Source organism: Antedon mediterranea, chromosome 11, assembly GCF_964355755.1.
Source record: "Antedon mediterranea chromosome 11, ecAntMedi1.1, whole genome shotgun sequence".
Taxonomy (NCBI): Eukaryota; Metazoa; Echinodermata; class Crinoidea; order Comatulida; family Antedonidae; genus Antedon; species Antedon mediterranea.
In genome coordinates, this window is record NC_092680.1 from 3,353,035 (window position 1) to 3,377,024 (window position 23,990).

General features: G+C 33.3%; 1 protein-coding gene across 5 annotated transcripts in view; it reads left to right on the forward strand.

Moving 5' to 3' along the window:
• Positions 1-23,990, forward strand: part of LOC140062456 (S phase cyclin A-associated protein in the endoplasmic reticulum-like) — a 94,638-nt gene that overhangs the window by 2,187 nt on the left and 68,461 nt on the right. Inside the window, exons 1-24 of one of the 5 annotated variants that reach the window (XM_072108682.1) lie at positions 2,308-2,421; positions 5,472-5,601; positions 5,871-6,124; positions 7,123-7,223; positions 9,510-9,653; positions 9,783-9,952; positions 10,447-10,734; positions 11,113-11,192; positions 11,971-12,147; positions 12,565-12,758; positions 13,130-13,241; positions 13,925-14,065; positions 14,465-14,763; positions 15,235-15,316; positions 15,582-15,737; positions 15,992-16,093; positions 16,245-16,444; positions 17,047-17,173; positions 17,952-18,064; positions 19,309-19,432; positions 20,162-20,397; positions 21,097-21,252; positions 21,701-21,938; positions 22,174-22,326. In XM_072108682.1, the coding sequence (XP_071964783.1) occupies positions 2,419-2,421; positions 5,472-5,601; positions 5,871-6,124; positions 7,123-7,223; positions 9,510-9,653; positions 9,783-9,952; positions 10,447-10,734; positions 11,113-11,192; positions 11,971-12,147; positions 12,565-12,758; positions 13,130-13,241; positions 13,925-14,065; positions 14,465-14,763; positions 15,235-15,316; positions 15,582-15,737; positions 15,992-16,093; positions 16,245-16,444; positions 17,047-17,173; positions 17,952-18,064; positions 19,309-19,432; positions 20,162-20,397; positions 21,097-21,252; positions 21,701-21,938; positions 22,174-22,326 (3,780 nt within the window). In that variant the 5' untranslated portion in view covers positions 2,308-2,418. Of the gene's footprint in view, positions 1-2,307; positions 2,422-5,471; positions 5,602-5,870; positions 6,125-6,425; positions 6,433-7,122; positions 7,224-8,445; positions 8,697-9,509; positions 9,654-9,782; positions 9,953-10,446; positions 10,735-11,112; positions 11,193-11,970; positions 12,148-12,564; positions 12,759-13,129; positions 13,242-13,924; positions 14,066-14,464; positions 14,764-15,234; positions 15,317-15,581; positions 15,738-15,991; positions 16,094-16,244; positions 16,445-17,046; positions 17,174-17,951; positions 18,065-19,308; positions 19,433-20,161; positions 20,398-21,096; positions 21,253-21,700; positions 21,939-22,173; positions 22,327-23,990 lie in introns of those variants that run through there. The other 4 variants (XM_072108680.1, XM_072108681.1, XM_072108684.1 and 1 more) reach the window with 4 other exon arrangements.

Below are 23,990 nucleotides of genomic sequence, written 5' to 3' on the forward strand. Positions count from 1 at the left end.
ATTTTAATTCTTTAATTGGTGAAGAATGACACAATTCACAGTATTACCATGGATTAAAGAATAGAAGGATATGCATCGACGTGAGATCAAGGGTTCCTTGACTCTCGCCGACAGAACGCGGACCGCCCACAATGTTACAGTTTAATTAACCGCATGGTAACAACGAAACGGTCGAGTGCCTAATATATTGTTTACTGCACATGTGCAACGACATTTAACCTTGTTGACTACGCTTCTTTCGCGCGTTCTTTGTTGCACTGTATGTATTCATACATATTTGAACAGTATAATCAGTGGCGTAACGGCTATGTGCGCTCACTGGCTAAACCGAAGCTTGGGGCCCATGAGCAGTGCCCAGAGGAACGGGCATAAAATATGTCGAAAATGCTAAAAACGTCCGAGGCCTCGATCTTTGAAACTTGGAGGGCCACTTTAAGGTTTCCTAAACAAGTGGCTTCAGGCCTCTGCCTCACGCCACTAGTTATTAAATTACATTGTATGTTATTGTGAAGACCCTATAGTGTAGGCCTACTTCATCAATATACCAGATAAAAACAATACTATATTGTTATTGGCTTAGAATTGTAGATGCTATAATTGTAATTAGTATAGGTTTCTGCCGCGATTGATCTACGCTAATGTTTTTATGACATTAAAGTAGCATTTTATGACCTGTAGGCCTAGTAGACCTACATCTGAGACAATAACTATTTATTTGTTGTCTCAGCCTACATACATGTAAAATTACAAAATCAGCAAGGATACTAGGCCTAGGCCTTCTAGGCTTACTAGTAAACCATATGATTTGCCGACATTGATACTGACTAGGTAGGCCTAGGCTAATCTTAGTAGATACAACGTGTAATCATGATCTATATACTCGCCGTTGTCTTACTTCTTGTGTGAATAATAATAGGTACTTCGTTTGTTCGTGATTAAGTTTGCCCTGCGTGTACTTTTCAAAACGACCGCTAGGTAACGAATCGCAACTATACATAGCCAGCCAATCCCGGATCAGGGATCGCTGTTTTCATTCAATTAGACCAGGTGATTGGATGTGATGTGGATGACATAACCACTAGCCAATCACCAGGCACTACAATTTAAATATAATCACACCGATAATTAAGGAGATTTATGAAGAAACCACTGCTTAGCCATATATTAAAAACACGATTTTTGTATGGGTGAAAACCGGCCACGCTAACAACATACATGGTGAAATGCATAATTTAATATTCTATAGATTAACGCAATTTTTAATGACAGAAGATGGCATGCAAATAATGATAATTCAAATATAAAAATTGCATATTTTATTAATATTACCAACTACTTAAAATTACCAGTCGTAAGAAAGTGAACTTTTCGTAGTCCGATTGTGATGAAACTAAAACAGAATTATTCAGCAATATATTGTTGTTGTCAATTAATCATCGACGCAGACATGTCAATAGAACATTCAGACTGCGCATACGATTTCTACATGGTTACATTTTGGTCTCAAAAAATGTAACAGTTGATTCGCAGCGTTTGACAGAGGGCCGCGGTTAGAGACACGGAGTTCAATGAGCGTGTTTGTTTGATTGGCAGCAGTGCTTTAGTATAGGCAAGCGCGTTGTAAAATCGTTTGATGTCACCGTCGATGCATATCCTTCTATTCTTTAATCCATGGTATTACTAAGTACTCAGCTGTATAGGTATTTTCTTAATTGACCAATGACATCAGGGCTATTTTTAGAATTGGTCATAAATATTCATGAAAAGGTCAGAGTAAATCTAGCAATGATGTAATCAAAATGTAATGTTACACTAGGTACAATATTATTTCATTTAAATAATTCATAATTTTTATAATTATAGGATTTTGCTAAATATGTTACAACAGTTGAAAATTAAATTATCAGAGGGATACAAATTTGCTTTATTTTAAACTTGAGAAAGGTTTTAGTGGTTGTAAGAAAATAACTGGCAGTAAATTAATTTAATTAATTTTATACTTTAATCTTTTAATCTGTATTTTAATCTATAGTTTAGGAATATCCTCTCTCTCCATTCAACCATCACATTTTCACAATACTATGGATACAAGGATTGAAATAATATGCAAATTTGGCAGTTAACAAAAACATCAAGTTGAATGAATAAGTTTAAATATAATACGCTGAATCTGTGTGTCATGTCATTTCCTACTTCATGGGCCTTTAGCAATGATTGGACCTCTACTAATGTTATTCCTGATTTAGCGTGCTTAGCTAAGTGACTGACCTCTATACTATGTAGATGATCCATTTACTACAGCTGTAATATCTTCAAAACATTGAATACTACGTACTACAAGTAGTCAACAATACTCACTGTACACACAGGGCTATGAGCAGCCTGAGTTGTACTCAAACAGGGTAACAATAGTGCAGAATGGTAGGTGATCAACTGTATCTTTAGCCTTTTGAATCTAGGCATTTGAAATTGTATGCTATAGATTTTAGATCATTAAAATTAGTAGCTATGCATGTCTTGATGTGATTAATGTCAGTGGATATGCTGTAGAATGCTGCTGCCTGTGACGCAGTGTGTATTTCACAGTATGTTTGTTTATATTGTGACATGAAATATTCAGTGTACTTAAACCATGAATATTATTATGAAAAATACTAGAATTGTATGGTTTTATTTTTGTACAATATGGATAGTGTTCAATTGTAAATTTATATACAAGTATATTATTATTAGTATTATTACTGTGTATATATAAAATTAATTTGTTGACATTGACATTGGTTTAAAATTTCAACCTATTCTTTCATTCAGTAAAAGTTTTGTAATATACCTTAAATCTTTTGATTTCCATGTACAGTATTACTAACACAATTCCTAATTTTTTAATACACCATGCAAATACAGTACAGATATATTGTCGCTGTAAAAAAATTTTTTTTACAATTTTTTTGTTGGATATGTTATTTTAATGTCACATAATAGTTATTCACTCTCACAAAAAATTGGGTCTGGAAAAATTTTATTTACCTGAGAAAAATGTAATTTAAAGCAAAAAATGGTCAAATTGTCTGGAAGACAATGAGTTTTTGGGTAATTTAACTGTTTATTTTGTCTTTTTATAGGTGAAATAATTTTTTCCCCCCGTTTTTTTTCTTATGGAAGTGAACAACTTCATTAAAACTGCAAAATGGCCTATTCAAAGTCTGATTTTAAAAATCTTTATTTTTCATGATTTTGGGAGACAATACATCTTTAACAATACAGATAGGAATGTATTTTTTACCTAGAAATATGCCTACACACAGGGGTGTCAGATTCATATTCTAGAAGAATACAAATTGTAACGTTCACTAAAAAATCCATTCATTCCTGTCGTCCATTAAAAAAAAAAAAATTATTTTTTTTTTAAAATTTAAATAATTATTACAATTCAAGGGTATTAATTTTGTACTGACATTAATTTTTTCACAATTTTTTTGACAGGTGATAGTATATAGTTAATTATTAATTATATATTATTAATATTTATTGTTTTACGTTTCAATAGACAATTAATAAGTAACTATACTATTTAGACTTATTTCAAGGTTAATCAATTATTAGAGAAAATTATTAATAAAATAGGACCCTCAGTATTTACCAAGACAAGTTTCTACTTTTGATATCAAGGACTCTATCATAGAACTAGTTTGACAAAAAAAAGTGTTATTTGCCCAAATATGGTAGTGATATGACATCATCATCATGGCACATCACATTTTTTGTCACATAATGTTTGATAGTGTAGACAGAGCTTTACAATAAATGTTCTTACCAAGTGGAGGGACATACATATTTTTACTGTTGACAACCATGTTTCCTTAACACTAATAATCGTATAGTAGTTGAAGACTTAATAGAGTCCTAAATTGGAGGGAGACCTTTATTTTTAAAATTAAAAATCCCAACAATACAACCAATTTACTGGATACTACAGCATGATTGAAAGTTTATTTCCATAGTAACTAACCACAGGAAACTATTTAAAATTATTTAACCAATTACAAATTATATAGCAGATTAAATGCAAACATATAAAATCTGCTGTACAATTTTTGTGCAATTTTCATGTGATGATATTGTTTTCAGTACATTGTATATAGATACTTTGATGGTCTGGTGTGAACCAATAATATTTCTTGAATCTGGGAAACCCCTTATCGACTATAATGATAATTGTGATTAAAATGATAATTAAAGTTTCAGAGTTTTAAAATAAAAATTAATTATTATAATTATTTGTAATTATTTGATAAATTATATATAAAAACATTTGTTATAATACAAATCATTACCCTTTTATTATATAAAAAAAATCCAATATATTACTAATGGGCATGAGTCTGACAATATTGTATAGTATTTAAAAAAAATTAAAGTGTTTTTTTAAATAAGTGTCTACTCGCATATTCTAATTTAAGTACATCAATTAATGGCAAATTGAAAATTGTGAATTCTAATTAGCATAAGACTTCCCATTTCCAGCAGTGCATGGTATAATATTGATGACACTTTTAGTGAGTGTTCTCCGTTCATGCAATTCTAACATGCAGTCAGCTACAGACGGTTGTACATATAATAGCATTTTTTACAAATTACATGCTTAGGGATTCACCATTACATCTGATTAACCTGCGATTGTTACGTTAGGCCAAGGTTAATCCGCTGTAGCCTCCAAAAACACAGACAGATTGTCACACCTTTATCGTTAGATGTTGCCCAACGATGATGAGTAAGAAATATTAATTGCCTAGACAGTATTCGAGAGGCAGGGATCACTTCCTTTGAGATTCATTCATCTTGGAGAATACTGAAAAACAAGCATGGGGCCCTCAGTAGGACGTAGGCGTAAGGTATGGTCTAGAGTTAATTGAGCTTGCAAAAGTTCCATTGTATGTAGATGTTTATTATTTTTATCCTATTGTAAATGATCAAGAAATTAGTTATTTAAATCAATTATTGTATGACCTCTCTGAATATTTCAGGCCATTGTTCTATTAAATTTATGATTCTTTCATATAAAATTTTATGGACTAAATATATAAGGTGGACAAAATATCTTTATTATAATACAGTATACATGGATACCTTTTATTATGAATTTTTACCCTTTGGCCTAGATTAAATTACAGTATGTATCATAGTAATATTGAATTGGTAAATTAAATTAAAATTAAACTTAAAATTAAACTGGTTTGATCTATATTAAAAAAAAAAAATTTGAACAAATGATGTGCGGGAAAATTTCCTGAACTATTAACCAGGTTTCATCAACTAGCGTGCCTGTTCCCAACCAGGCATCCATTGATAGAAGTACGGATGAAGAAGACTCAAGCTCTGTCTACACTATCAAACTTTATGTGAAAAAAATGTGTGATGTGCCCATATATGGACATGATGATGTCACATCTCTTTGTTGTATATTTTTGCAGAGTGCATACCAACGTTCCACAAGCTATGATAAGGTGCGACGCCTAGTGAAAGAAGAAGGGCGCAATGCACGTAACTTGGTACAGTGGAGTGTACCAGTAGAGGACAGTGATGATAGTGATACTGCTGCTAGTAAGTCTTCAGTGCTTATTATTCAGCCTAGCTGCTGTATGGCAGTAAGCCAGCTTACTGTTGCTTTATATTTAGGTAGAGAAGTCCAGATAAGCTTGGGGGTGGGAGGGCTAAAAAAAAAACCAAAAACTTACAAATGGAGAAAAAAAAAATAAAACAATACTTGCAGGACTTATTATATTTTTTTTTTATTCAAATCTATACAGATTTGAATATCAATTTAAACCTATTTACTGTGTACTTAAAAAAAATATATACATTTTTTACAGCAAAATTAGCTCCCCGTAGAAAACAGAAGGCGAGAACATCAATCCTAAAAGCGAGGAAAAGTCCTAGAGACAGCTCCACTGAAGAGAAGCGAAGCTCTAGTACGGAGGGACGGCTTCAAGATAAAACCGAAAAGAAAGCCAAGAAAATTGATCTAAGAGCTCGCTATTGGGCGTTTCTGTTCGATAATTTACAGAGAGCTGTAGATGAAGTATACCATACCTGTGAAGTAGATGAGAGTATTGTTGAATGTAAGGTTAGTATATTGTGATGAAATGGAGGAACACAAATATGGAATGAAGTTCACCTTCCTAGTCCCAAGTCCTGTGTTATTGGTATTGTTGAATGTAAGGTTAGTATATTGTGATGAAATGGAGGAACACAAATATGGAATGGAGCTCACCTTCCTACAGTAGTCCCAAGTACTGTGTTATTGGTATTGTTGAATGTAAGGTTAGTATATTGTGATGAGAACAGTTATAATGGAGGAACACAAATATGGAATGGAGCTCACCTTCCTACAGTAGTCCCAAGTACTGTGTTATTGGTATTGTTGAATGTAAGGTTAGTATATTGTGATGAGAACAGTTATATGGAGGAACACAAATATGGAATGGAGCTCACCTTCCTTGTCCCAAGTGCTGTGTTATTTGTGCTGTATTTCATGTTCAGTTGGTTTAGTATGAGTTAATAAGTTTTCTGGTACAAACCTAAAAAGGAAGAAACGTAAATATGAGAACGTCTTGATATTTTAGTTGCTATACAGTACAACACCCGAAACATGGAGACATTGTCATTTTTGCTTCAGGAATTACACGGTGCACCGCTAGCCTTAATTTACTAGTGTTTCTTTGCCATACAAATCTTAAGCCTATATACACTAACAAACTATTGATTGGACAGCCTCTAGTAAACGCAGCCTTTTCCAAACAGTAGCAAGCTTGGGAGTTTGCAAACAAACAGTTGCTAGTGTAGATAGGCTTTAAACACAACTTACCAAACTAATGACCTTTTTGTGAATGCAACATTTCATATATTCATCAATGTCGTATAATGTCCCTTCTTTACTGTCTACTACTAATACATACTCTTACTCATACCTCATACTCAATACTCTTTTTTGTTGTTGTTATCTGTATGAATTCTTAGATTAAACTTCTTTATTCGATATGAATATAGTAGTCATCGTATTTTGAAATAAAAAGATGCATGCATAATGAATTGTGTGATAAAATTATTTTTCTAATTTTTTAGGAGGTGATTATGATACTGAAGAGTGCAACCAGAGATTTTGAAGCTCTTATCAAGCGGATTAATGTACAAACAGCCTTTGAGAACGCAGATAAAGATAATAAGTAGGATTATGCAGTAACAATAATCTGTACTAATCCTAATTAATCTTTATGTTCAATTTCATACTAATTCTCATCACCATAACTCAATTCAAACTTTTTCCAATTAAAAAAATTTAATATACACTATTCATTGACATGCAGTCATTTTTGTTTGATTTAATAACTTAAAGTTTTACAGCCGATACTAGGTACTGTATCTGTTTCCAAAGTATCATAGGAATATTTGGTGATACATCATCACATGTGTTTCACATGTATCTAGTAGTAAACCTAACCCTTAACCTGACCTTACATGATACAGGCACCACATTTGATATAAATGAGATGCTGTATTACCAAATATTCCTACGATACTCTGAAATAGATAGTATGTAGAGATACAGCACTGGGAATCTGGTGCAATGTACACTAATCAAGCTTTTTTTAAGCTGTTAAAAAAATAGAGGAACTTACAAGATGCATGTTGGGAAATAAAGTGAATGTATATATTCTACAAAAACACAATATTCACAACAAAATAATAATTGAGAAAGTTCTTTGATAGTTACACTACTAATGTCTGGTTTCATTATCAAATTAAATCAAGCACCAATTTATGTAGAACATTTGCATCCAGGGGTATAAAAGTAGGTTATACATTTCTGTTATTTAGATTAGAGTTGACTATGAAATGACTTGTGTAGAACAATTAAGTTAAACATGGGATGCGAAATATTTTGATATTATCACAAAATAATTTAAATTGCATGAACGAAACAATTTCATACAATTTTAATGAATGGAAAACATTTATATTTACAATACAATATTCATGTTTTATACAACATTTAAGTAGATCTTTGTAATTAGATGAAACCAATTTCAACCCATACCATAATGACAATACCTTTTTAGCTTAGACATACCAAACCACTTCAGTACACTCTTGCTTTCTCCATGGTTTAACCACTCTTAATACTGTGTAGTACTTTCACAGCAAGCACTGCACTGCTTTTAAAACAATATAGGTTATAAAGTACTATTAGTTATAAATCTGGGATCCAATATCATCCAATCAAATTACAAGAATTTATTTATGTGTTGTATAAACTATTTTAATCATGCATGTTAAACATCCATAGCTTGGTTATAGTTCTGTATCCATATCATAGAAATGTAAATACTTCTAAATCTTTGACAGTAATCTTTCTTTGTTGGAAAAAAAATGACGACATTATTTAAATACCGTAGTCTTATAATCAATGTACAGGCAATATACTTTATAAAAACCTGTATAAGGTTCTTATGGTAATGTTTTCATATGGTAACGGTATGTTTTTCTTCCATATATCTCCTGTGTCTCTCTATACTATTGTACCAAAACCTTAGGCCTACATCTTTGGTGTGGGAGGTGCGCAAGATGTCATCTTCTCCTGCAAAGCATCGCACACCAAGCTGGCCTGGTGATGCTCGCACTACTCCTCGTAGACAGCGGTTTGTATTTATTTATTACCAAGCAGATAGATTTGTCCACCTTAATTATTGCATTGCTAGCGATTCCTTATGGCTGCCTCATTTGTATGTTCTTGTATGTAAAAATATTAAGCTCTGTCTGCACTATCAAACTTTATGCGAACAAAATTTGGGCACATCACACTTTTTTTGTCAAACTAGTTTGATAGTGTAGATTTAGTTTGTAGAAATACCAACGGAATCCTTCACTTCACTCTAAATGAAAAATGTTATTAAATATAGGCCCTAATTATTTGTTAGTATATTCGCCAGAAATAAACCTTTAATATGTACTTTTTATTCCATATTTGGTCATTCCATTTTTTATAATTATTATTTAGTTGATTAAATCTGTAAAAATTATATTTTATATTTCAGGACAAAAGATATTAAAATACATATTAATAGTTAGTTTATAGTTAACTTTCAAACTTTTTTTTTTCAATTGTTTTTAGTTTATATTAAACCTTTATAATACAGTTTTTGTTGATGTTACTTATTGTTTGTTTAATTTAACTATGATTTGCTGTTAAAGACTAACCTTTTATAATGTCATTACAAATAAAAATATCACATATTAAAATGTTAAGCATACATGCACAGATTGAATAATATCATATATTTAAATGTTTGATTCTTTGCTTAGCTAGCGTTAGGTGTGTACATTATTTTTTCTAAATAATTAAGTCAATTAAATTCCATTTTTTTAAATTTCAAATTTTGACTGCTTATTCATTGATGGATTTATAGATCCTTTTATTATTGTGTTTCATAATGTGTACTATTCTGTTTTAGGCCTACATCACTTGCATGGGAGGTACGTAAAACATCACCTGGTAAGGCTCTTGGAACTAGTCCTACCCCTGATGGCTTCCGCACTGGTAGCACTCCTAGCCCAGTCAGCAGGACGCTCAGTTTCAATAACCAAGAAAAAAGAAGGTAAGATTTTGGTTTCAACAGCTTCATTACCAAGGTCAGGTCAGGTCAAGGTTGTTTTAAAATCCAGTAATGATAAACTTAATACAATATACCTAAAGGCCCCATGTTATTTTTATTTCTTTCCTTTAGGAGCCCAGTACCGTTTGTTGAATCTGGCACAAGTTGGGCTGATAGAGTCAAAGGTCGCACACCTAAACCTGTAGCCAAAGCAGCGCTACAACCTAAAACAGAAGAACAGACTCCAGTAAACAACAAGCCAAAAGGTACACAAAATGCTGTCCTAGAAGAAATCAATGAAGGTGAATATTTAAACATGTATAGTAGCATGTTCAATGTAAAACTTTATGATTGTAAGCCAATTATGAATCATCCCGCAGAGGCCTACGATCATTGTCAAAAAACCTTCTTCAAGAGCGTAGAGCCAAAAATCTGTCGGGTCAGAGGTTTTTTTTTTTACGTTGCATCCCCAAGTGTAAGGAACAGTTTACCAGCAATGCTCCACTAGTCTGAACAATTTCAAGACCAACCTAAAGACGTCACTATTCGCTGATGTACTCGCATGTTGCTAATGCACAAAGCGCTCTACATGGGTGGGGGACACCGGCGCTATACAAGTTTTCATTTATTATTATTAATAAAATCAATGGGTTAAATGTATTTATTTCGTTTATTTTGTTTAGGCTAACTAGTATGGCATTTATCATAACTCTGTAATTTTATAACTGTTTGCCTTTTTGTTATTTTTGATATTGTTTTCCCAAACAACAATTCAGTTCACAAAACTTCTTTTTAGATGATACAGAAGGCTGGGAGACTGTACAACGCGGAAAACAGGGTAAACAGAACAAATCTCGTAATTCATCCTGTTCCAGTTCCCCTGCCAACCATGGTAAACAAACACAAGGCAACGGAACTCCGAAAACAGTCCAAGAAAAAATACAGATCACTGAGGAAGAAAAAAAGAATGTTGAAATTAAGGAGAGTCGTACTGACAGTGAGAAGGAGAATCATCCAGTAGAGTCTTCTAACATCCAGAAGAAGGATGTTGACATCAAAGAGCAAGACCCTGCCATTGTTGAAGGTAAGCAAAAAGTAGTTATTTCTTCTTCACACATCAAAAGTGGTCTTTTCACATCTGCAAAAGTTAACAACTTGTATAAAGTTGTATAACCAATTTTACATGAGTTTTTACTGCGCACAATTGCCCTGGTATTAAACTGACCAATCATAGTAATCAAATAGCATGCAACTACACTTTCCTTCCGATGTTTCTCAGGGTTCATGTTTCAAACCAAGTTATGCAAAAGGGTATTAAGTTAACAACAATTGAACGAATATTAGAGGTTTATGTATTGCAACATTTAGATCTTGTTTATCTTTAATTAAGTGTAGTATTTGACTACATACTTTGTTTTTTCCTAAATCAAATTTTAAATATCTAAATGTGTTTTGTATTTAGTCAGTGGATCTACAGTTAAACCAGAAGTTAAAATAGAAATTGAGGAGAATGAGACTGAAGCTGAAGCAAATTTAACTGAGGTATTTATTATATTTTTTACTGTCGGGATATCAACATGAGCAGAATTGTTTGAACTAAAACGAGGAGGTTGGGTGTTTGTGTTCTTGTTATTTAATTATTCATCCTTCGTTTTATCTCTTTGTCTATCAAACAGTCTATTTCATCTTCTATCTGTCTACTGTATCTATGGTATGTTCTGTTCTATCACCTTACTCATTTTATCTTTATATTATTTCATCTGAGTTGGATAGCCGAGTGGTTAGGACACTTGACTGTCGTACAGATAGACCCGGGTTCAATGCCTGACAACTCCCAGTTCACTCAGCTGTAAAATGAGTACCTGGTTGAAAATACTAGGGAGAAAAAAGGCGGCGTGGAAAGGAACTGGCCACCCTACCACATAATGCCGAGGCTTAGTACAATGAGCTCCTAACAGCTCATTCCCCTACGTTCAGAGAACACGGGACTCACCTCCTCCTCATTATTTCATCTATCCTTTTGTCAATCCATTCATTTTTCCTATCCATGTATTCATCTATCCATTTGAAGGAGTTAAAATCATACCTTAAGAAACCCATTGACTTTTGTTTAATATTTCATATTATCCTAAGCTTTGTCTACTCTATCAAACTAGTTTGACAAAAAAAAATGTGCCCAAATACGGTAGTGATATGCTTAAATATGGTAGTGATATGACATCAGCATGTATATGGTCACGTCACATTTTGTTGTCACATAAAGTTTGATAGTGTAGACAGAGCTTTAGTTTCACTGACTCACTCTCTATAATTCCTGTAGGCTGTGATGGCTGCATTGAATGAGGAAGAAACACTGACAAGTGAACTGGAGAAGTACCAAGAGGAGGCCTTGGCGTCGGCTATAGCTGAAGAAGCCAATCTGACAAAGGAACTTGAAGAAGAAGAGAATAAAGAGTTAGAAACTGTAGAAACAGATGAGGGAGATAGTGATCTTGGGGTAAGGCCTTTACACAATTTTATTTTAATTCAATATTTCACTCCTAGGCTCCTCACAAGGCACAGCCTTAGTCTTGAGGAGCCTCTGCAACAAAACAAATGTGAGCTTTGCAACAGAAAGTGGAAATATATAACAACAAAAATCTATGCACTTTAAAAAACCTAGTACATCTTTCGAGACGACTAGGGGGGTTACCCCGGGGTGCTAGTATACCATACACACAGCCACTGTCACACACAGACACTTATCATAACTCATCAAGAAGGTCCCTTGATTGTTAGCATACACTGTTCAGGGGCACCCTCTATAAATAAGGTGAAATAAAAAAAATTATATAATCAATATCCTCAATTACCTTCGTGAATATAATGTTTGTTTGAAAATCATTACGAAATGAACGTTAACTTTTTTAAACAGAACACCATAAGCTCTCTTGAGTCCTCTCAGCGTACAATGGACTGGAATGATCTGTGTGCTGAATTTGAAGAAAAGAGAAATCAGCAGGGCATGTCATGGGGCGATATGGTTGACCTGGATGACAACTTGGAGGCTAGGCCTCCTGGACATGCTCTACTCATGCATGAAAAGCTTTCATCACCCTCTAGGAAAAAGTAAGTTATCTCTTCAGTCAATTTTACAATTGCACATGTGAAAACTAGAATAATCGTTTAAACAGGGAGTTGGTTTAAACATTAAATTATGTTTAAGCATGCGATTCAAATTGCTAGACTTAAGGTTGATAAATGTAATTTGAATTGTTATTTATACATCTGTTTGGAGAGAGGCAAACGTAAGTAAAGTATCTTGTTTAAGGATACAAGCAATGCGGTGAGAGTTGGATTTGAACCTTGATCTCACGATCAGTAGTCGAACATCCAACACACTGCGCCACACGCCCTTACACGTTGGAATCATCAAAGCTGTTTCAGATCTCAATATATCCTTGTGAGTAACAAATTATATAACGGAAAAATTTTTTCAGGACACGTGCTGAAAGTAAGAAGATTCATGAGGAGAGACAAGCACAAGCAAAAAAGAAACGAGAGATTATGCTGGAAGAAAAAGGACAGAAACTACGTGGTCTACATGAGAGAGTGTGTATACTTTATATTACATAGATTCCCATTGCTTATCAAATATACCGTATTTATTCAAAAAAATAGCTGGTTTGGTTAAAAGCCTCCCTCAAATAAACGACCGACCCACCCACCCCTGTAGAATTCCATTTGGAATAAATGCCTCCCTTCAATTCAAATAAACATCCCGGGGCCTTTAATTTTTTACTCAAATAACTGACACATGCATATACACACAATATTGAATTACTTTTATTTGTGTAGGAGAATTCATAGACTTTCAATTATCTACAATTGATCAAGCATTTTGATAAAAATTTTACTGCATCTTTTTGATATTAATTTTGTTCTGTTTTTTTATATTTAGGAAGAATTTATTTAATTATACAAAACGCAAAAAAAAACCGCCTCCCCGATTAAATACCTCCCTCAAAATAAACACCCCTCTAAAAACCCCCCTGAACAATAAACACCCCGTGGCGTTTATTCAAATGAATACGGTACTTGATTTTCCCAACAACACAAAATCCACAACTGAGTGCAACCCTACTCAATCAAGTATATCTGGTTAGCTTGGATCCCACTAGGACGCAGTGCAAGGATTTGACCAATGACACGTAATAGTTCAAATAATCACTCACTTGCCATGGTCAAATTGCTTACGTCCATGCTTTAGACTAAGCTTTAGAGCACCTTTTTAGATTGCTGAGGTTCAAGCATGGAAAGAAGTTTTGATTCAACAACGCAAGAAAGAAATGGATGAAAAATTGAAACGAGCGGAAGAAAAACGCCAAGTTCAGCTCCAAGCCATTGTAAAGAAAGCTAGAACCGAGGACATTAAGGTAACAACATTTTAAAGGCAAATTTAAACATCTCTCTGAAAAGCAGTATTTTCTTTAAAAAATTGCTAAATAATTTCTATAAATAATGTTTATGCAAAAATGGAAAATAAACTATTGCTTCTTTACAGAACTAAATATATGTGTGTACCGCAAACTTATATCAACATTTGATATCGCCATGTAAACCTTCAAACAATATAAGACTATTTAGGCAACTGAAATGTTGGTCCAGTTTGAGGGTGACTGGTTGTGGGAATAGTTAACAAACTAAAAATATACATAATTATAAACAATTAAGACCTGTATTTTTCATTAAAATAAACATAAATATTTGAGCTTGGGAAAAAGATATTATTATTTTCTTTTTATTTGTTACATCCTTTTCTGTTTATTCTTTAGGCAAATGAAATTGCATTTATAAATTCATTGGAAGCTCAAAACAAGAAGATTGACATACTTTCCAGACACCAAGGTATCGAGGCCCGTCTGCAAGACCTCATTGAAGAACGACAACGAAAGTCTGAAGAGAAGCAGGCTAAAGAGGAGGCAGCGCACGAGAGGAGAAGACAACTAGAGGAAGAGCGACAGGCTAGGCTGGAAGCAATGCAGAAACAGAGAAAGTTACAAGAGGAGAAGATATACCAGATAAGAGATGCTAGAGATAGGGCTAGAGAAGCCGCTGCTAAAGAAAAAGCTAGGTATGTTTTTATTTATTCACATTTATTGACCCAGTTACAAATGTTTTTATATATTTGACAAGCAAGATAATTTTTGAGTGCTTGACGAAATAAAATAATTGAATTGAATTCAATAGGTACCAAAAGAAACGGGTGCTTGTCAGTTTGGATACATTTTACATTTACAAATTTACATAAAATATACACACACATATTCCATAAATGGTGGAGATCCTGAGATGATCTGATACCGGTGTTTTTTTTTTGTGTCTGCCTTTTTTATTAAAACTTATTTATGCAATTGATTTTTTAACTATGGATATGTCCGTTTCCAAAATAAAAGTAAAAAAAAATGAAATGAATAACATAGTAAGATGATATAAGAAATAACTAGTGGGATAGTCCCCCGCCCCTTCCTGGGGAAAGGGGCAGGAGTGAAGGAATTTGCCTTGATGACAGTTTTAGTAATTTGAGTAAATCCACTTTTTTTAGGGATAGAGTACAGAGATTATCAGCGCTCACTGCAGCTCAGTTAGCCAAGGAAGAAGAAATACAAAAGAAAATACAACAAAAGGTTTAGTTTAATCATTTATTACACAACAAATTAATTATGATTAATGTGTGTTATTTATTTAGTGTATATTTAATTTGTCTGTGCACTGTAAAGAAAATGCAAGCCATTAAATGCAAGCCATTAAATGCATTCTATGTTAATGGACATGGACCTCAAGAAAGTTAATAACTGGCCACACTTTGTTAGTTATTATTTATGCTATCATTCTCATACACTGAAAAAGCAATAGACCTACTGCATTCACTGTAATATATTGTTCCAACAGCAAGATGAAAGTTCCCGTCGTCACACTGAACATCTTGAGCAGAAGCGAGAAAAAGCAGTCGAACTGAGCATGCTCAGACATTACAGAACAACCGATTTGGCACCGCAACAAAAGCCATATGAAAAGAAAAAAATCTGTACTCTTTGCAATATGCCTGTAAGTAAACTATCTTTTTATTTTATTTAGAATATGTTTAGCTTAAAATAATAGAATGAAGAAAAGTATGTTAAAAATAATTATTACATGCAACCTCCTGTTCCCCACTTCGCTTCCAAGACAATTGGAAAGCAATTTTTTGACAAACCAAGTCATTGACAGCTGGAATGTTCTAAATCCTAAATATTGAAGACCCTTTCCCAGGATCCTTCGTGATATGATTCAATTAACAATTATTGTTATTTTTTTAATAGATTCCCTCAGAGGTGTACCTGTTGAGTCACTTAAAGGGAAGAAAGCATGCTTTGGCATTCAATGAAAAACATGCAGATCTGCAGTTATCGGAAGAAGACCGGGTAAACTATTGTTTATTTAAATAATTAAACTAAATTTTAAAATGTTTTCTTCGAGTTACCAATAAACTTACCAAATAAATTTTATTTTTTTTTATTTCCATCAATATATAACAAAACAAGAATTGTTGTAAAGATGTTTTTTTTATTTTAGGAGAGCTATTCTCTAAAGTATATCGTTCAAGCACCCACTGATGAGCCAGACGCTAAACAAATTGCAGAGAAAGAACGTCAAAAGGGATTAAGAAAGAGGTCTAGAAAGCTGAGGCAGCGAATGAGTTTAAGGGGCAAGGAGTATGAAACTAACTTACCATGCAAGTCACAAGCAGGTGGCTCGTCTGAATGCCGTGCTAAGTGAGTTAAGCTCTGTCTACACTATTAAACTTTATGTGATGTGCCCATATATGGACATAATGATGTTATCTTACTACGATATTTTGGCACATCACACTAGTTTGATAGTGTAGACAGAGCTTTATGTTATAAAAAAAACCTAGGATGTAAATCGAAGGCGGGTAGGAATTCATGTAGATGGCTTATTGTCTTTCAAATGAGACGTTAAGCTGTTGTTGCATGTTAAAGAACGCAAGTACACTCTTTGAAAAAGCAGGGAATTGTCTTCCGGTGTTCACCACCAGAAGGACCCTACCTGAAACAAGTCTACAGCTCTGTTTACACTATCAAACTTGTGACAAAACAAATGTGATGTGCCCATATATGGACATGATGATGTCATATCACTACCATATTTGGGCATACTGTATCACTACCATATTTATGTACATCACAATTTTTTTGTCAAACTAGTTTGATAGAGCTTAAAGAATTTACAGTAGAAAGTTATCCTTGGTGTGCAACTTCAACACCAAAAAAAAAAATTGTTCTAACAAGCTTTCACTTAGAAAACTAAAAAAGCAACATTTTTATGTTATTACAATATTACGTCTTTTAAACAGATTACAGAAACTGACCAAAGACATTAACAAGTACCTAACATCAGAAGGCAATAAGAAATGGCCGCAGAACAAAATATCGGCACTTGATAGAGCATTAGGAGAAATAGGAAGAATTCTTGTTAAAAAGGTAACATCATCATATTAAGTTATTATATTTTAACATTTTTTTATATTCTTTTTAATCATTGTTATTTGGATATTTAATAAAGCTCGGTTTACACTGTCAAACTAAATTGACAAAAAAGTGTGATTTGATCAAATATGGTAGTGGTATGCCCAAATATGGTAGTGATATGACATCATTATGTCCATATATGGACACATCACACTTTTTTTGTTAAACTAGTTTGATAGTGTAGACAGAGCTTTAGATATTGTGATAATTTTCTTCACACATAACATGAATGCACACGTGCCATAGAAGGTCAACCAACGAACACAAATTTCCACCATATGACCATACTTTTCTTCACACATAACATGAATGCACACGTGCCATAGAAGGTCAACCCACGAACACAAATTTCCACCATATGACCATACTTTTCTTCACACATAACATGAATGCACACGTGCCATAGAAGGTCAACCCATGAACACCATTTCCACCATTTGACCAAATGACCATATTACTGTATTTTGCAACTTCTTGCAAAAATCTTTAGCTTTACACTAAGTTACATGTTGGGATTATAAGGCCATGGCTTAAAAAGTGCCTATCACTACTTTAAGCATTGTTTATATAATTTTCCATATTTGGCATCATTTTAAGATAACTTTCTGTCAATCATCACTCGTCATCTTATTGACACGATATTAATAAACTATAATACTTTAATACTTAAAGCTGTGTGTAGGAGTGTGATTCAAAACTTATTTTATTTATAAACTTGTATTCCATGTAGGATCAACCAAACCAAACCTTATTTCGATCAGTAGGGGGTATATCAACGCTCTCTCGTGTGCTCTTACTTATTTGTATGTCTGATGATGATAAACCAGCTGCTTTGCCTGCTAAGTAAGTGTTTTTAAAATGTTGATTATATAATGTTGATTTGATATTTCTGATATGATTATTTTCATAATTGTTGTGATGTGGTTATGCCATATATATGATAGTTATAGTTTCCACAGATCCTTCTAAAATCTGTGCCTAAGGTCTTCTTTGTCAAGAACAAAATTTTCCAAAAAATCATACCAAGATTTTGTTTTATAACGGCATAGATTGCCAGCTACTCTCTTCCATTCATTTTCAATATGTTTGTTTTTAATGCAGTGTTATGTTGGTCATTTTCAGCCTAGTATTAGAACTAGTAGAAGATCTGTACCACCGATTTATGACTAGGCCTTTATAAACTGAGCCTAGCCTAGTAGTATTAGATTATTATTATTAATGTTAGGACTACACTATCAAATTGTATGTGAAAAAAAATTTGGCGTGCCCATTTATGGACATGGTGAAGTCATATCACTACCATATGTAAGCATATCACTAGTAACTACCATATTTGGGCACATCACACTTTTTTTGTCAAACTAGTTTGATAGTGTAGACAGAGCTTAACATGAAAATATCTGTAGACAGCATTAAAAATACCTATATTAATATTGCTAAGAAATTTAAATTGAAGTTAAAATTATGTCAATAAAGTTTTGAATTTTAGCCACTGTTTACTCAATTTTGTTGATGTCCCCATTAAAAAGAAATGCTTTTTCCTCCATCCCAAATTTGTTAGGAAAAATATCAGGCCTTGTCTTTTGAAAATTATAGGTGTGCTACAAATTGCGCTCCTCAATACATTTAGGGGTGCTGTAGGTGTGTTGTTTGTATTTGGTGTGTAGAAGATTAAAGAAAAATTAAGCGTGAAAAATCACACTCCTCACGGGCAGTTTAGGAGTGTGTTAGGTGAGTGATCGCACTCGATCACCCTAAAAGACAAGGCCTAGAAAATAGAAGCAGCGGTTGACAGTAAACAAAATGTGTTCAGTCTTATGTAACGATTGTGATAATGATTTTATCGCTATGGTAGAGATAGATGTTATTATAGATTATATTTAGTATAGGTCACAAGAGTATTACTGTTGTATTAATAGTAAGATAGTAAGATATTATGTTATTGGTACCACAGCTTTGATATTTTGATAATTCTTGCGATTATACACTGATTATAGATTGCGTAATAGCTAAAAGAATACACACATATTTCGCTCTAATCTATTTTGGTATAAATGCTTTAATTAATTTAACCTTTCATTTTACAGGACTATATGCAATGCAACCAATGTATTAAAATTAGCTATCAAAGGCTGTTTTGAAAATTGTCAATATTGTCTCTATAGCAACAAATTAGGACCATTGATTGATAGTTTGATGCACCAATTACAGGCAAGTAATTTAACCTTTAACCTTATTCAATTCATATAATTAATTAAAAACTAAAAGGGAAGATAATGCAAACAATTTTTCATGGCTAGACTACAATAAATGTAATGATCTGTCTACACTATCAATGTTTATGTGGTAAAAAAAGAGTGTGATGTGTCCAAAATATGGTAGTGATATGACATCATCGTGTCCATATATAAGCACATCACATTTTTTTGTCGCATAAAGTTTGATATTGTAAATTACTAGAGCTGAAAGATCACCCTAATGTACAATTTTCTGTACTATCTGTGTGTACTTGCCAACTAGTCAAAAAAATTGAATTCTTCATTGAAAACCAAAAGCTGCCCGTCCTTTACTGACCTGGAATTAAACTAGAACCCTTTTTAGCCCATCCTCTAAAGTAGTATTTTCATAAACATGAACAACTATTGTATCCCTGTGGTATTTCATGTCTGTTTTTAAATATTGATTGATTTAAAATAATATATCTCGAGTATGTTTAAATATTTTTATAATTTTATTAATATACATTTTAGAATTTAATGTTGAAAATGTACTCGTACTATTTCCATTTTAAATTGGCAAATAAAATAGAATCAGAAATCTGAATCTGAACTGATAACAATATAAGTGTTTATCTTCTGCAATTTTTTGTTATATTATTCAGAATATTATTGCCATGTGTATTCCATTAATTATAGATTTTTTTTTATTTATTTAAATTAGACTATTATACCTGATGATGAAGAATTCTCTCCACTAAACACAAGTGGCAGTTCCGATAATTGGAAACCTCCCTCTGATCCTGTAGCTACCCATATCATGCAAGTACTTTCTTCCATTTTCCTTTGTCTTTCCAAGAATGGGCCAACTACTACGAGTAACCCAGTAAATGAGAAGCGAGGTGAGGCCCAAAAGAAGAAGGCTGACACTTTTCAACAGTGGGGTCAGGATGTTATCAGGTATGCAGACACAGTTTATTTTATTAATACCTTCTACTGCTACAAATATAATAAGCTTTGAGCGAGTCAAATGGCTGATCGGTTAAGGCAGGGGCGCTGTTTACCGTATTTAAAGAGCCAACAGCATTGGCAAGGGTTCGAGACTCGCTCCTAGTTCTGGTGGTGGAACAAGGATAAGGACTATAAACCGTTCCAGTGTACACAGTTATAACCTGTGTACACTTTAAAGAACCCAGTTCATTATTCGAGAAGTGTAGGTGGTTACCCCGGTGAACTGGTTCACAAAATAGCCCCTGTATCAGGGGGATTATACCACCTGATAGATAGAATGTCCCTTTAATACAGGTTGGCTGTGGTGTTAAATTTCCACTTGTTTGTTTCAGGGGATAGTGTTTCTTTCATAGGGGTCTCCTAAAGGATGGATTCTATTTGTATCTGGTGCTTTTTTTTCTTAATTAAGTTTTAACTTTAGTATTTTATGATGGTTTTTTTTCGTTACAATTTATCTATCATTCCCATTTTTCAATACAATACATAAAGATATAATACAAAAAGAAAGAAATTAAATATCTATTTTTTGAAATTGTGTTTAATGTTTTGTACTTTTATCATTTGCCACTGTTACAGAAGTGATGATTTAAATCAATATTGTTATTCATATATGCTGTTGAACAATATTTCTATATATTTTGATTGTAGTTACTTGGTATGCAGTGGAGTTGTTGATAAGTTGACCACCTATTTTAACGGCATTAGAGGAACGATAGATGAGGAGGAGAAGAGTGCAGACTTCCTGCAACATGGCCTTGCTGTACTTGCTGCAGTTACTAAGTTTGTCACTGTCACCTCATCAAAGTATGTGAATTATGAAATCTGTAGAATAAAGAAGGCTTGGACATCTTGTTAAAAAATTAACGCCATTACTTGTAGATAAAGGAGTGTAGAATGATAAGTTTTCAACCACGAGATACAATTAGGGTGAAAATACAGTCACTTGCTTAACTGGAAAAAAAACTGTTCATTTTGGATTGCCATAACAGACTTCCAATACCGTACACTTTTGAACTGGCCTAATATGTCTGGTTTTCTAGCAAGTCTAGTATTATGAATGTAAAGGGACTGGTATTGAAAGATTGACTGTTTTTATTTGAACCTAAAGGAGTTTGTCAAACATAACATTATTATTATCACAGTAAGATATCCAAACTCCCACTCCCTCCCAGTCTGAATATTGAAATTATTTCATTAAGTACATTGTTATTGAACTTGAACATCTTTACATCTATATATCTTATTCCTGCAGATCATATGATGTATTTGCTAGCAAGCATGAAGACCCTACGCAGCTAATTGTTACATTCCAAGCCACTGGTCTTGGAGGTATTGTTTCATTGCTGTATGGTGTACTACTCCATGGCGGTGCTCCTTCGCGTGGGGATGCAGTCACTCCACCTGAGCTACCAGAACACACCTTGAGTGTTGTGAATGCTGGTATACGAATGCTTAGTAACATTGCATTGCTTGATCTTACCATATTACAGGTACAGTAACTGAATTGCAAAATAAAGTGCAACATGAAACTAGCATTGCATACTGCGTTGTCAGATCAAGTTAAGCAACGTTGTGCCTGGTTGCATTCACATATTGGTTATGTACAGATCTCACTGTCCTTATATTAAAACAAATTACAGTGTTGTAATTAAACATGTCCTATAACACCTCAGATACGTTCAACACATTATTAAGATATAACAATATTCATATTTGTAATTGCAGAGTGCCTTAGGAGAAGAAGGAATCTCCCTTGAGTTCAGACACATTGCAACCTATTTAATTTGGTATTGTAGTCACTATGTGAACTATAGTGATCTCCTACATGAAGTTATGTTGATTGTTGGCTATTTCACCGTCTTCCATCACGAAAACCAGGTAAACTTATTTTAAATTCAAGTTTTAAAATCATATCAATGTTAAACATTTCAATTAGAAGTTCAAATGTTATTTAGAGTTTTTGAAAATTCCACTTTTACGTTTAATTTAAATTGTATATTTAAAGTTATATGTACCTTATTTCTAGCTGTTGTCCGTACACAGAAAAATGTCAACTTTATTGTCCTCTAAGATGTTCTTTAAGACGACAGAATTTCACGCCAAACTCCGCCCAATTAATCATGAGCACAGTCCAGTAACTTCCCGTCCTGTTTAGTAAAGTCCCTCATATGAATTTTGGGAAGTACTTTTCAGAAATATACATTTGTGGAATTCTCTACCAATTTCAATCAGACAGTGTACAACTCTAAACTTGTTCCAAGACCCAGTTGAAATCTTTCCTTTTCAAACAAATTAAGATAATATATTTATTGGTTCATCATAAAATATGTTGGAAATTCATTTTCCAAATGGCGTACACATACAAAAATACATATAAATTACAAATATTATTGTATAAATATTGCCACTTCTCATCCTAATTTATGTACAGTGCATTGAGAGCTTGCTTATATGCCCTATGTAAGAATAAAGTAGGTTAATATATTATTTGAGGTTCATGAATATAATAATGATTTGCATAGATAAACTAGATTCAAATAGATTTCTATTATTACAAATTGCATTTCCTAGATGTTTCATATTATTTTATTTTGATGATAATAGTCCTTTATAATTTGTGTAACCTAACTGGATATGGGTCACAGATCTGTCATATGTAGGTTCAACGCACCTTTGTGTCCTAGACAATCAACACAAGCATCTTTATCTACCGTTTTAATTTCAATTGTTTTTTTTTGTGGGGGTGGTTGTGGTTGTGGTGGAACAGACTAGCGTGCAAACACTCTGAGCTTAGCATGCATCTGTACACATGTTATTTAGGGTTCAGTATTTGCACCTTATAGTTCAATTCTGATTTTAAACATTATAACAAACTGCAAAGCATCCATTGATGTAGAATACAGTACACACAGTACATGTTCCACCCTGCACTTGCACATTTAAACCATGCTACCTGCCATGCATATTCCTTTAATTCTATAGATATTGTGGTTGATTGTTTTTTTTTTTTTTTTATCTTTATACTGGGTGACCTCTTCAGTCAAAGACTGATCTCCCAGAGGGCCCAGTTGGTGATCAGTGGCTGTGATGTACTAATACACCGGGGTAACCCCCTACTCGTCTCGAAAGATGTACTAGGTTCTTTAAAGTGCACACGAGCAAGTTGGTAGTAATTCTTTGGTGTCTACATTCTAGATGGATGTTGTATGAAAGATTACTTAGTAATTTAAGTTAAACATACCACGAAATTTAAATTTGGACATCTTCAAAATAAGTGTCACGTGACATTTTAAATTGATTTTTCTTTATACTGGTTCAATTTTCAGTATCAGACTGCTATCCCAGAGGGCCCAGCATACAAACCACAGAACAATTTAAAATTTGAAAAAACTAACAAATAGAAAACAACACACTTATATATTTTATTGCCAGCATTCTTTGATCCTTGGAATCTTATTGTAAAAATGCATACTCTCAACTTTAATTAATAAATATTTTAAAGAAGTTAATGTTTGTTAGTATGAAGCAGAATAAATCTACTA